This window comes from Lynx canadensis, chromosome C2, assembly GCF_007474595.2.
Source record: "Lynx canadensis isolate LIC74 chromosome C2, mLynCan4.pri.v2, whole genome shotgun sequence".
NCBI classification, from domain to species: domain Eukaryota; kingdom Metazoa; phylum Chordata; class Mammalia; order Carnivora; family Felidae; genus Lynx; species Lynx canadensis.
In genome coordinates, this window is record NC_044311.2 from 63,242,643 (window position 1) to 63,258,081 (window position 15,439).

Sequence of the window (15,439 nt, forward strand, 5' to 3'; positions counted from 1 at the left end):
TGTCACACTGTGGCAAAGAGGAGGGCCTACTAGTATCTAGTGGGTAGAAGCTAGGGATGCTGTTAAGGACCCAAACAGTGCACAGGATAGCCCCCCTACACACACAGCAAAAAGTTATCTGGTCCATAACGTCTACAGTGGAGGAGACAGAGCAATCTGGAACTAATGAAATGTGAATATGGACTACACTGTTAAATTTCCTGCATCTGACCATTCTCATGTGGTTTTGTAAAAGAACAACTTTGTTCATAGGAAATACACATTGAAGTATTTAAGAATAAAGGAACATGTCTCAACTAACCTGCAAATGGTTCAGAAAAAGATGTCTGTCTACACGTATATATGTAGAGAGAAAGAATGAATGATAAAGCAATGAACCAAATGCTAACAATGGTGAATCTGAGTAAAAAGTATATAGAAATTTTCAATATTCTTACAATATGAAATTCTATCAACATAAAAAATTAAGTATTACATGCCTATAAATTTCTTTTAACTGGGAAACTCTGCACAATTTCTATACATGTGCAATATAGCAAATCAGATTTACTCCTTTCTCAAAATAAATTACATTATCTTAGGGTGCTGGGTGGCTCAGTCATTTAAGCGTCCAACTCTTGATTTTGGCTCAGGTCATGATCTCACAGTTCATGAGATTGAGTCCCGCGTCAGGCTCTATGCTGACAGTGCATGCCTGCTTGGGATTCTCTCTCTTCCACTCTCTCTGCCCTCTCCCCTGCTTGCGCTCTCTCTCTCTCTCAAATAAAAATAAACTTCAAAAAAAAATTTTTTTAAAGTTACGTTATCTTGAATGGATACTTGTAAATTGGCCAAGATAAGTAAGCATAAGCTGAAAAGTATTAATTTCTAAAATGTGAAGTGTCCAAAAAAGCTAGAAACATTTAGATGTCTACCAAGGGTTGACATTCTTTAGTATATCGCAGGGAATACATGGCCTAATACTCCTGCATTGTACCTTTCAGGCTTTCAATACATACTGAAAACTGCCTTCATTCTGAATCACATAAGATCTGAGCAAAATCAGTGGGAAAACATATATAAGAAATACAAAAACATTTTTTTTTTAAGACTCAGATTTTCACAGCACCTGGGTGGCTCAGTCAATTAAGTGTCCTACTTCAGCTCTGGTCATGATCTCACAGTCTGTGAGTTCGACCCCTGTGTCAGGCTCTGTGCCGACAGCTAGGAGCCTGGAGCTTGCTTTGGATTCTGTGTCTCCCTCTCTCTCTCTCTGCTCCTCCCCTGCTCATTCTCTCTCAAAAATAAATAAACATTAAAAAAAAAATTTCTTAAAAAAAAAAAAAACTCAGGTTTTCAGAAGCTTAACATTAGCTCTGAATTCTTGAAACTTATCATTTCTATTTCTAGGCACTTATCACTTAAGTATCAACCAACAAATATACAACAGCAACTTTGTAAATATTAAGTTCACTTTTGGAAAGCAGTAATTAACATTTTTAAATCCAGGAAAAAATTTAGGGCACTTACAGATGTCTGGGACATACTTGACTGTTGTGTGACACTTCCTGTGGGGGATGTAGATGGTCTTCCACTGGACAAACTTGCCTAAAATAATAAGATCTTTATAATATGTCTATAAAAATCTGAAGTTAAAAACTTTCTGGCACCAAGATACCAAAAAATCACAATAAAAGTTAGAACATCTAGGTATGAACCAATGCAAAATTCAATTCACAGTCAACACAGATTAAGCTTTGGCCCAACAGATTAAGAAAAAAAGGAAAAAGCTGAATAATGAAAACGAAGGACCCAAAGGCTAATCTTATTTTAATAGCTGCACTCATTGTCAGTTTCACTCTACAAGTCTCTGTCTTCTTTCAAGTGGAATCACCACTCCAACGTTATGAAAAAGAAAATGGAGCCACATCAAGTGCCAGTGGGTTTCAGTTTCCTAACTTGTATCATGAACATGAAGTTATTTAAAATCATACTACGAAGAAGATGAAAGAGCTGTGTTCCTAACAGAAATAAACCTTTTTCAGGTTCAATCAACTGAGATCCTCCTCTCATAAGAATATTTAAGATTAAATCTTCACATACAGTCTTATTTAAATGAACAGAATAAGAATGAAAATCTTTTTCAAAGCAAGCATTTAATTATAAAAATATCCCGTTATATCACTAGGAAGATATGACTGGATATAAGAAAGGTGCATGTATATATATTTTTATACAGAAAATTCCTGGAGGAATATATACTGAACAGCAGCCACCTGTGAAGAATGAAAAACAGTAGTGGGTCTAGAAAATGAACACCTCCACTTTACCTCTTATAAACAATTTTATACTGCTTGATTTTTTTAAATGAATGTAAATTACTTATATTAAAATTTTTTTCACTGAAATGTAAATACAATTCCTGTAACCCTAAGTATTCACTGTTGTACCCAGAATTTTATCACCCACAAAACCATGACACTAGCATAGTATTTCTGCAAAGTAGATAAAAAGAAGTGGGATGGAGCTAGCAACCGAGTAACATATAAAACATATCCGTATACTTTTTATTAACTTCTATCTGGCAGCCTATTAATTTAAGAAAAACTAATCACAGGACATCTGAGAATTCCGAAATAATACCCAATATATCTATTTTCAGTAAGTATCTGCAAAAATGTGAACTTTTGTCAACTTTACCTCATAAAGTCTGAATTCAGTTAAGTCTCACCTGAACTGCAGCAAGGCTCTGAAGCTGGGAGCTGCTTAAGTGCTGCTGCTGGAGGGCTGCGGTGTGTAGCATCAAGTGCTGCTGCTGAGCAGCGTACATCTGCTGAAGGTACTGAGCAGCAGAGCTGGGGGGGCGATGCAATGCCTGCTGAATCACCTGTGACGAGTCAATTGAACCAATGTCAAATCATGATCTTAATGTTAAGCTTAACCATGAAGTATAAAACAAGCGGTGGTTTAAAATTTCACTACGTTAATACTGAGTGTAACGTTTATTAACATAGTTCTCTCCTAGTTACGTACGACTAAGATTCGCTAATCTGTACAAATCAAAGCCACGCAAAAGAAGCAATTCACAAAAGAAAAAAGAGCCAAATAAGCACCTGAAAAATCTTCACTCTCATTAGTAGTCAAAATTTACAAATTAAAACAAGATACTATTTTCCAACTTTCAGATGAATAACTGACTTATTTTAGTGTATGCGCTGCCAAAGCAAGAACTGAATAACTGACTTAAAAGAATATTACCACTAAATGGGGAAACAGATAACTCTCATAGTGTCAGTAAGAATGTAAACTGGCGTACTGTTTTAGAGAAAACTGGGTAGCGTTCAGGGCGTGGGTATAGAGAGGAATATGCATTTACAGCCATTACAAATAATAACATAGACCAATGCTGCTCAATATAGCAGCCACTAGCCACATGTGTCTCCTAAGCACTTACAAATGCAGCTAATGCAACTAAGAAAATGAGTTTTTAATTTTACTATGTTTTAATATAAGTAGCCACAAGCACCTAGGAACACAATACACCTGTATTGTACAGCACAGACATATCTACTTTTAGCAACAAAAAAAAATTTCCCAAATATATCATTTGGTGAAAAAAGCAGATTACTAAATAGTGTATAGAGTAAGATACCATTTTATATTGAAATATTTAAAAGACTATTCAGGAAAACATTAAAAGACTACCAATAGACAGCTAGATTTGAGGAGATTTTTACCTTCTCATTTGTACTTTCCATAAATATCTGGAAAAAATCTACAAGCAGGTATTATATAAATAATCATGTAAAACTATAAAGCTACTTCTTGTTTAAATTATTACTTCTTTTAATGTTTTTAAATGTCAGATCCCTTTCAACATAAAAAAAGCTATTCTAACTTAAAAAAATTCCTGAAAAAGTGTTAATTACTGTGAATATTAGTAAAATATAAAATCTGAGCCTGAAACTTCACAAATAGATACATGTAGAAAAGTATTCTAAAAAAAGAGAAAAAAATCCTTGATCTGTCCAAACTCGTAAGTCAGACTAGACCTCTCCTCTGCAACCACATTCCAAAGTCACACCATGACCCACAGTGATCTGAAACAGCACAAAACCCTACTCTCAGGATCAAACCACAGTGTTCAGAACTAACAGAGTAATTGAGCCATAATCCTACAGCTTGAGGTCTGAGTCAGGACACCATGAACCACAGAGCAATGAATCTCTTTATCCAAATTCCAAGAAACATATTTCCTTGTTTACTTTCATGTATTCATATCTCATCTCTCCAACTACAGATTGGCTATATCTGCTACAGACTCCTGTCACAATATCAATGTATGCTTTTGACCTTTCAGGAGACGACAGACCAGCATTAAGCAATTTAGAATTACAGCAGTACACCTTTTGGGTCAGGTAAATCTATATATGTTCTTCGAATTCCATAATAAAACTAAAGTCAAACTAAAATAACATAAATATAATCTATTTGACACATTTTTGTCAGTGTAGCCATTTCTTCTATTGTCAACACAGTCTTTCATTATCATTCAATGACACACTGATGGGAGAGAGACTCCTAAAAGGCAAGTTAAAGGTACAACACATTGTTCTTATTTTAATCTTTAAAGAAACAAAAAGGGTAAAGAGAACTCATGGGACTGGAAAAGAATGCTGGACAGTATTAAAGAACTACTTAGGTAATTCAATGAATATTGATTTGACTGTACTTTAGAGGAAGCAATTCTATCACCTCATAAGAACTAGTATAAGTGCTATTTGTGAGAGATACCTATACCTATCCTTCTCCAGTAACATCTTATTTTTTATTAACACATTCAGCTTAGATAAAAACTAGAGATCAAAATGTCATATTAAAATACCACATCAACTACATGCTCAAACATCTAGATACTCTCTCCTATATCCCTTGCTGCAAAGAAGGTAAAAAACATTAAAAACACATTCCTCATTCCAGTTTGAACTTTTGCTGGACTGACTCAATCTTCAACAACTCTGATTCTACCCCATGGTAACTTCAGAATTCTAAACAACAAAACAGTTAAAAGCCATCATGCTGGGATATCCAATCTAGAAAAATGGAGTGGAGAGAGGACTGCATCGCAACCAGGTTAAGTTATTTTCAGAGTAGAATGAAACATAAAAACTCACGGAGTGATTAAAGGCACAACTCTAAAACCAGACAATCTACTAGCTATGTGAACTTAGGAAAAGTTAATCTATTTAAACATCAGTTTTCCCATCTGTAAAATGAGAGATAACAGCATCCACTTTACAGAGGTGTGGTGAGGATTAAAAGAGATAATCCAGGAATGCCCGAGTGGCTCAGTAGGTTAACATCCTTTGACTCTTGACTTTGGATAAGGTCATGATCTCATAGTTTATGAGTTCAAGCCCTGCTTCCAGGCTCTGCACTGGCACTTCAGAGCCTGCTTGGGATTCTTTCTCTCTCTCCCTGTCTCTGCCCCCTCCCCTGCTCGTGCATGTACTCTCAAAATAAATAAATAAACTTAAAAAAAAAAAAGAGGGATCCCTAGGTGGCTCGGTCAGTTGAGTGTCCGACTCTTGATTTTAGCTCAGGTCATGATCTCATGGGTTTGAGCCCCACACCAGACTCTGCACTGTCAGCAGGGACCCTGCTTAGAGTTCTCCGTCTTTTCTCTCTCTCTGCCCCTCCCCTGCTAATGCTCTCTCTCAAAAATACGTAAACTTTAAAAAAAAGATAATCCACGTAAAGCATTCATCAAATGCTTGCCACATAGCAATTGTTCAATAAATATAGCTACTGTTATTGATTGGGAATATATAATGTGCCCCACACCGTTTTAATGCTTCCTTTAATGATCAAAGTAACTAAGGAACTAGATGGTCTCATCCTCATTTTACAATTTCCTGATGGTCAAAGAGATCATGCCTCTCAGCCAAGACACATAGCTACTAAGGATTAAGAAAATGGAATTCAAACAAAGAGCATATCAGACTACAATGCCCATGCCCTTTTTATGAAATACCATATTGCCTCAACCTCATTATAAAAGTTAACCAAGTAAACTTAATTTGCAACCAAGTGAAGAGACTAAAACTTTTCCTAAATATTCCCTTCCCCCCTCTGCCCCTAAGAACTTTAAATGATTCTTCTGCTTAGGTTCTTAAGCCACTTGAGTTTAAAATGAACCTCTTGGGGCACCTAAGTGGCTCAGTCGGTTGGGCGTCTGACTTTGGCTCAGGTCATGATCTCGAGGCTCGTGGGTTCAAGCCCTGCATCGGGCTCTGTGCTGACAGCTCAGAGCCTGGGGTCTGCTTCATGTTCTGTGTCTCCCTCTCTCTCTGCCCTTCCCCCACTCACACTCTGTCTCTCAAAAATAAACATTAAAAAAAATCTTCAAAAAAATAAATAAATAAAATGAAATAAAATAGGGGCACCTGGGTGGCTCAGTCGGTTGAGCGTCCGACTTCGGCTCAGGTCATGATCTCACAATTCGTGAGTTCGAGCCCCACGTTGGGCTCTGTGCTGATAGCTCAGAGCCTGGAGCCTGCTTCAGATTCTGTGTCTCCCTCTCTCTCTGCTCTTCCCCTGCTCACATGCTGTCTCTCTCTCAAAAATAAAGATTAAAACATATTAAAAGAAAAAAAAAAAAAGAAATGAAATAAACCTCTTAACACATCCACAGACCTGAACAGATCTTCCTAAGTCTATATTTTGGTTTCAAATATAAAAGAACCTAGAAAAGCCTAGATCCATTCTGTATATTTAGGCTGTAGGCTGAGTGTCTCCACATTGTAGCAGCCACCTAGAGCCCTTCCAATTATAATTTTCCTGACATATGGTTTTATAAGCCACATGCTGACAAATGTAAGCCCTTTCAATAGAAGGATTATTAAGTAACTTTTGATTGTTTCAGATATTAACTATTCTAACTGTACTCATTTAGAAAATATCATGTGACTCATTTGAGGACGTAAAACAATAGGTTCACCTGGCTTAAGAGAAAAATAACGGCATCCTAAGTCTTAGCCCACCCATCATTATAACTGAAATACCTGTACAGCATGTCGGTCTGAGCCACTGTAGACAGAGATCTGTGGCTGCTGCATTCGAGAGGAGGAAGTGGTAATAGTTGTGGTGGTGGTACTACTGGCTGTTGTCGACACAGAAGATGTGCCAGGGTTTGCTTCACTATCCATAGCTGTACTGTGGTCCTTGAATCTGTCAGGTAACACAAAGGGTTTGTGTCGGCAAAAGCATTGTATTACAGGCTTTAAAGAGTATTTAATTATTTCAAAGAAATAATCAGCAACAATCTAAATTTTTAAGACAACCCTCATAATAGCAGAGATAGCATACAGTCACCATAAACACTTAGAAAGGAAAAGTACTTCACAAATATATAGCATATTTGATAGTTAATACCTTCTAAATTTGAGTTCAAATAATTCAGGATATGCAACTTAAATAAATCCTGGCCTAAAGTTTATCTTTTCATTATTGAAAGATGAGTGAAACCGAAACAAGTTTATAAAAGAATACTATACCTAAAAAATAAATACTAAAGCAACATCAGAATTTAAAATATTTCTTTACTTTCTTTTGACCAAAGTCATTCTATTAAAGTCTTATCTATTAAAATAGGATGCCTAAGCATTTGTGTTCATTAGCTTATTTCTGGTTACCATATACACTCCGCTTTTAAATTATGTTCTTATTAATTTTAAAAATAATTTAAGATTTTATTTTTGGGGGCGCCTGGGTGGCTCAGTCAGTTAAGCATCCGACTCCGGCTCAGGTCATGATCTCGCGGTGCAAGAGTTCGAGCCCCGCGTCGGGCTCTGTGCTGACAGCTCAGAGCCTGGAGCCTGCTTCGGATTCTGTGTCTCCCTCTCTCTCTGCCCCTCCCTTGCTCATGCTCTGCCTCTCTCTGTCTCAAAAATAAATAAAAACATTAAAAAAAAAAGATTTTATTTTTTAAGTAATCTCTATACTCGATGTGGGCCTCCAAGGGGCACCTGGCTGGCTCGATGGGTAGAGCATACAACTCTTGATCTCAGGGTTGTGGTGAATTCAAGCTCCACACTGGGCACAGAGCTTACATTTAAAAAAAAAAAAAACAACAAAAAACAAAAAAAAAAAGTAGGGGCGCCTGAGTGGCTCCATTGGCTAAGTGTCCGACTTTGCTTCAGGTTCGTGATTTCAAACCCCGCACTGGGCTCTCTGCTGTCAGCACAGAGCCTGCTTCAGATCCTCTTTCTCCCTCCCCACTCATGCTCTCTCTCAAAAATAAACATTTTTTAAAACAAATCAGGAGACTATAGATGCTGGAGAGGATGTGGAGAAACGGGAACCCTCTTGCACTGTTGGTGGGAATGCAAATTGGTGCAGCCGCTCTGGAAAGCAGTGTGGAGGTTCCTCAGAAAATTAAAAATAGACCTACCCTATGACCCAGCAATAGCACTGCTAGGAATTTATCCAAGGGATACAGGAGTACTGATGCATAGGGGCACTTGTACCCCAATGTTCATAGCAGCACTCTCAACAATAGCCAAATTATGGAAAGAGCCTAAATGTCCATCAACTGATGAATGGATAAAGAAATTGTGGTATATATACACAATGGAATACTATGTGGCAATGAGAAAAATGAAATATGGCCTTTTGTAGCAACGTGGATGGAACTGGAGAGTGTAATGCTAAGTGAAATAAGCCATACAGAGAAAGACAGATACCATATGGTTTCACTCTTATGTGGATCCTGAGAAACTTAGCAGGAACCCATGGGGGAGGGGAAGGAAAAAAAAAAAAGAGGTTAGAGTGGGAGAGAGCCAAAGCATAAGAGACTGTTAAAAACTGAGAACAAACTGAGGGTTGATGGGGGGTGGGAGGGAGGGGAGGGTGGGTGATGGGTATTGAGGAGGGCACCTTTTGGGATAAGCACTGGGTGTTGTATGGAAACCAATTTGTCAATAAATTTCATATATATAAAGAAAATAAAATAAAAAAAAATAAAAAAAAAAGAGCCAATGGCTGCAACTTCAATAAAAACCTGCACAGTCCTGAAAAATAAAATAAAAATAAATAAATAAATAAATAAACATTTTTTAAAAAGTAAAAATAGTAAGTTTTTATTAACTCACACCGGCTTTCCCCTAGTCTACAACACTGTCCACACTACACCTAATAACTCTGGTTATACTTATAAGCAGATTACTCCTGGAAAACAGAGCAGCTGACAACAATTTCCTCACTTCCTTCCAAAAACCTCCTCTCATAAAGAATTGCTCCAAATTTTGAAAACCGTAATTATGTTACTTTCCTCATGTATGGATAGTAAAGGACATTTTTGTACCAGACTTTCTGATTCCTTCAAACTCACTTCATTGTTGTGGTATAAAATTCCACTTAACACTGAATCTACAACTGAATAAATTCAAACAACGTTTTAAGTCAAATCTGAGGGCCTCAATATTGTTAGAAAGTAAAACTTAGAAATGCACCAGAATGGTGAAAAGCACACTTGAGAATATACTGATTTTATCTGTCTTTCTTATCCAATCTTTTCTTCTGAGAAGCAAAATCTGCCACACATCACATCAGCATCATTGACAAGAATGGAGCAAGAACACTTTCTACTTCATGAAAAGACAAAGGAATTTGGCACTAATTGTGCATACACACACTATTCCCATATGGTGTCCCTTTACGTACAAATTTTCTTTGTTCTTTACACCATTTATGCAAATAGTATTTATAGGCTGTCCAAGGAATTAAAAGTAAAAAAACAAAAAAACAAAAACCTCAATTTAATAAAAGGAAGTGAAAGGAAAATAGTAGAGGAAAACAGCTGACTTCAGTTTTTTGATTAGTAAATGACTCACATCTTTATGCTTCTCTAGGGTTTTTTTTTTTTTATACTTTTTCAAACTGCTTTCCAATTATCAATCATATGTTCAAATCATACAGATTTAGTGGTAGACAAGGTAAACTTTTTGCCAAATTGCTGGCTGTCAAAACTCTTACCCATGTAGCAGTGATATGCAAAAAGCCAGTTTAAATTCTGGTCCTTTCAGACAGCTATTCTGCACAACCACGTCCTCAAACTGAAACCCCATGGTAAGTTCGTTCACTAACAAACCAAAGATGGTCGCAGATAAGCCAAATTCTAGGCCCAAATCTAAACATCAGTGAGCAGGAAGGACCAAACCATTGTATCACATTTGGAGACCTGGCACAAAAAAACAATTTTACTAACTCCACCGTCTGTGCGTAGTACTGTCTGCAAAATACAGCTGGCAGTCGTGGTGCACAAGAGGCCTACCCAGGAAACACGAAGTTTGAGTAGCTAACTAAGGACATCATCACACCACACCGCCGCACAAGAACATGGCTCTCTAAGGCAGGCGTCAACACTGCAGCCAGACACCCAGGGGAAATAAGGTCTTTCTTTCCGGGGTGTTTCAGCCTGGCCAGACCCGCAGGAGCCCCCGCCGCGCTAAGGCCCGCGCTAGGACACCCTCTCCACGCCTCCTGGGGGAGGGCGGTGAGCAGCCTAGTCTCAGGTTCTCCCTCCGAGGAGGAGTGGGGTGACGCCGGGGCGGGAAGGGGGGGAGCGCTAAGGAGGCCCGGCAGTGCCCCGCCCAACCCTACCCAGCCTCCGCGGGCCCCTGGAGCGGGCATCCGTGACAAGGCTGCCCGCGGGGCCCACTTGCAGGGATGACAGCGCCTGAGGGGCCCGCTGGGGCCCACCTCCCGGAAGACCCAGCGGTCGGGGTCCCTGGGGTGACTCTGCCAGCAGGGCCCTGCCGATTCGGGATCACACGGCGGAAGGGGCGCTCCCGCCTGGAGGTAACTAGACCCTTACAGTTGGCCTCCGCCCCCCTATATGGGCCAAGCGGGCTACTCCAAGCAAGATAAGGAACTCCTGGGTCTCCCTTTCCCTGCACTGCCCTCCAAAGAGCCTTGAGCTTTCCCCTCAGGGGACATGTCGCTGCCCCACTCGCCCCCCGGTTACGACATCAGTCACCAGCAAGTCACTCACTCCGCTTCCGCCATCTTCTCTCCTCCATCACTAACACGGGCTGCGCATGCGCCCCCCGGCGGCGAGCGGAGGGGCGGGGTCGACTCAGCCCGGGGGCCCCCCAAGGTCACGTGGCGTTCTCGGCTTCCAATCCCCCCCTCCCACCTGAGGCCTTGTTCGCTCTGGGAAATGACCAGGTTTCTCCAATTTAGCTGCCACTATCTCCCCTCCAATCCCTCCCTTTCTCTTGCCGATGAACATCTTCTTAAGGAGGGGTCTGTAACCAAGATATAAAAAGTTCTGCTTGGACAGTTAACTTAAAATTTTTAAGAACATCTAAAATATACCAAAGCCTATGCAAACTGCCATAAGTGAAATGAAAGAAAATACAACCGAGATTGGATGAAGTTTCAGTGGGAAAGGAAATGCCTTGGTGGCTACCGGGCTTGTTACCTAGGGCTTATTGAAGTTGGGGGTACAAACAAGCAGTTCCTCTCTCAGCCTCAAAAATTGTGTTCCAGACGCTGTGAGATTAAGGAATCACCATGATTACCCTATGAATATTATTCACGTCTTCCGCATGAATTTACTGAGCATTTAGTAGGGATTGCAAACTTGAGCACCGGAAAGAATAAGCAGGAATGGCCACCGGTCTGCTAATATGGTTTGCTGTACAGTGTATATGCTAACTACACTGAGGCAGACTGAGACAAATAAATAAAGATGACTTTTAAAAATCTGTGTCTTCCAAGAAATTTTAATATCAAGAGTGGGGTGTTTTTGTAGAGATATCCATTCAATGTAATAAGTATTCTGAAACATCCATTAAGTGCTTTGGAAACCTTAAGTTCATGAAATAATCAATCTTTACTGCCCTTAACAGAAAAAAAAGTGGACTGATGACAATGTCTTTTGGTATTTCTAGACCTAATTTCAAGACCTGAAAAATGAAGTATTGATATAAATCTATCATAAAGTGTATTGTGGTCTAATGAAAAGTATACTTAATCTTAGAAATCTTGTGCTTTCAGGCTTTCCCTAGGGAAGGAAAAAGAACATTTCCAGTGTAACTAAATTGTCAGTTTACTTCTTTTCCCCCCTCTGAAAAGATAGGTTTTTGTGTGTTTTTTCCTAAAGATTTTATTCTTGGGGCACCTGGGTGGCTCAGTTGGTTAAGTGTCTCACTCTTGACTTCAGCTCAGGTCATGATAGTGTCAAACCCCACATCAGGCCCAGCTCAGAGCCTGCTTGGGATTGTCTCTCTTTCTCTTTCTGCCCCTTCCCAGCCCATGCATGCATTCTCTCTCTCTCTCTCTCTCTCTCTCACTCCAAATAAATAAACTTTAAAAAAAAAAAGATTTTATTCCTAAGTAATCTCCACACCCAAGATAGGGCTCAAACTCACAATCCTGAGATCAAGAGTAGCATGATATTATATTTAATATATATATTTTTAAAAAGAATAGCACACTATTCTGACTGAGCCAGCCAGGCACCCTTGAAAATGTGGTTTCTTTACTTCATTTTCCTCTCTGAGGGCAGTGCCTTTCCTACTACTCCTAGGAGAACTCACTGAGAAAGTCCCCTTTGAAAAGTCCCTTTGGATACTTAAAAATATTACTACTTTTTGTTTCATTTCTGACATGCTTATATGATGGCATTGTCATTTGACTCTCAAGAATCAAATTTCCATTGGTATTGCTGAAATTTTTGGTTAGAGAAACAAAAGTGAAGAAATTACAGTCTTAAACCTAAAGACAGAAAATGTCAAAGGAGTGTTTGGGATAAACATGTTAGGTAAAGTATTTTAGGTAAAGTCAGACCAGTATTGCTTTTTGAGAAACATTTCTTTTTTTTTTTTTAATATTTATTTATTTTTGAGATTTTGAGAGAGAGAGAGAGAGATGTGCAGAGTACGAGTGGGGTAGAGACAGAGAGAGACAGCCAGAGAATCCGAAGCAGGCTCCAGGCTCCAAGCTGTCAGCACAGAGCCTGATGCGGGGCTCGAACCCATGAACCGAGAGATCTGACCTGAGCTGAAGTCGGATGCTCAACCGACTGAGCCACCTAGGCACCCCATTGAGAAACATTTCTAAAGTTGATAGTTATTAGAACAACAGCAACCATGTAGACAGCCTTTTTACTAAGCGCAGACTCATTTAAGCTTCACCAAAACCCTGGATATAATTAACATCATTCCCATTTAGCACAGAGGTAGAGTAAGGCTCAAGGTGATTAAGAATCCATAGTATCTCTGCTTGAATGTACCAGAAGCAGGATTCTAATTTCCATTTCCAAAGCCAAGGGTTTTTTTTTCATGGCAGCATTCAGAAAGCCATTGTGTGAAATGTTAGAAGAAACAAAGTATGATGAGGGACTACTCTTAAGACATTTATCATCATAGCGGTGCCTGGGTGCTCAGTCGGTTGAGCATCCGACTTCGACTCAGGTCATGATCTCTCAGTTCATGGGTTCGAGCCCCGCGTCAGGCTCTGTGCTGACAGCTCAGAGCCTGGAGCCTGCTTCGGATTCTGTGTCTCCCCGTCTCTCCGCCCTTCCCATGCTCATGCTCTGTCTCCCTCTGTGAATAATAAATAAACATTAAAAAAAATTAAAAAAGAAAGAAATTTATCATCACTTACCTGATCAGAGGAAGGTATTTTCCTTCTTTGTGATTTCCTTTTTTTTAAATTTACTTTTTATTTATTATTGTTTAATATAATTTATTGTCAAATTGGCTAACGGACAGTGTGTGAAGTGTGCTCTTGGTTTTGGGGTGTGATTTCCTAAGGAAAGGATGTATATGGCATGCTAGCGAGTTGAACTTCTTCTAAAGTTTCCAGGAACCATAACCTTGGAGAAGTGTTAGGATCCTATTTGGTTTTAGAAAAACCCCTCTAGCTTTGTGAAGGATAGATTGGAGGAGAATGAAAATGGAGACAGGGCAACTAATTTAGAAACTATATGAATCCTAAGAGAAATAAATGATAAGGGCTACAGGAATGGAAAAAGAAGGCGAGATGAAAATTTCAGTTTCCTTAGTTGCATTAGTCGCACTTCAAGTGCTCAATAGCCACATGTAGCTAGTGGCAACTACATTGTGCAGTGCAGATATAGAACATTTCCATCATTACAGAAAGTTCTATTGGACAGTGCCAGTCTGGACTCTAGGTCAGGGATTGGCAAACTACTATTTCTGCCTTAATCAGTTTGGGCCACTATAACAAATACCGTTGACTGGGTAGCATAAACAACAAACATTTCTTTCACACAGTTCTGGAAGCTGGCTGGGAAGTCCAAGATCAAGGTGCAAGTAGATTCAGTGTCTAGTGAGAGCCCTCTTCCTAGTTTGCAGACAGCTGCCTCCTTGCTGTATCCTTCCATTGTAGCAGGAGTGGGAACCACAAGCATATGGGCCGCTTCTTCATGTAAACCACTTGTGCCTTCAGGGTCTGCTGGGCCCTTTCCATTTGATGGTGCAATGCTGCTATGCACAACCAACTTGGTTTGGTAAGTCAGATGACACTCAGTTTATGATGGATAGCTCAGGTCTCATGGTAACTGGGTGACCCATTTAGTCTCTATTCAGGCCCAGTAGCAATCCAAGATCTGGTTCTCAAAACAAATTATCTGCAGAGGACGGGGAGGACTTTTTTCCAAAATTCTAAGAGCTTGCATGCACTATGATGCACCTGTAAGGGCCTATCAAAGGCTCCAAACAGCATCCCTGTCTGCAACATACACTCCAAGCCCCATTGGATCTGTTGGATCATCTGGCCAAGTGGCAATGCAGCTTACACATAAGCCTGGGCCTGTCACAGAGCCTTCTCTCGTCGGAGCCATCATTCAAATTAGCAGCTTTTTAGGTCACTCAGTAAATAGCATGGAATAAAACACCCAAATGAGAATATATGTTGAATCCATATTCCTGGACCCCTAGAAATTTCACTGAGGTGGAAGCCCCTAAGGTCTTTTTGGATTTTATTTCCCACCTTGTGACATGCAAATGCCTTACTAATAAGTCTAGAGTAGTTGCTACTGCTTGCTTACTAGGTCCAATCAACATATGTCATCAATATAAGGGACCAGTGTGATACCTTGTGGGAGGGAAAAATGATTAAGATCTTTGTGAGCCACATTATGACATAGGCTGAAGAGCTGATATACCCAAGGTAGGACAGTGAAGGTATATTGGTGGCTTTGCCATCTGACAGTGAGCTGCTTCTGGTGGTTTTTACTAACAGGTATCAAGAAAAAAAAGCATTTGCCCAGATCAGCAGCTGTACGCTAGGTACCAGGGGATGTGTTAATTCGTTCAAGCAAGGAAACCACATCTGGTACAACAGCTGCAACTGAAGTCATCACCTGGTGAAGCTCATGATTGTCCACTGTCATTTTCCAGGATCCATCTGTCTTCTGCACAGGCCA

General features: G+C 39.7%; 1 protein-coding gene across 1 annotated transcript in view; it reads right to left on the reverse strand.

The window, feature by feature from the left end:
- The window catches only part of PHC3 (polyhomeotic homolog 3), a 78,905-nt gene extending 67,820 nt beyond the window's left edge, over positions 1-11,085 (reverse strand). Inside the window, 4 exon segments of the mRNA XM_030330603.1 lie at positions 1,510-1,587; positions 2,711-2,866; positions 7,044-7,209; positions 11,033-11,085. Coding sequence (XP_030186463.1) covers positions 1,510-1,587; positions 2,711-2,866; positions 7,044-7,209; positions 11,033-11,046 — 414 coding nt within the window. The 5' untranslated portion in view covers positions 11,047-11,085.
- Between the last annotated feature and the right edge of the window lie 4,354 nt (positions 11,086-15,439).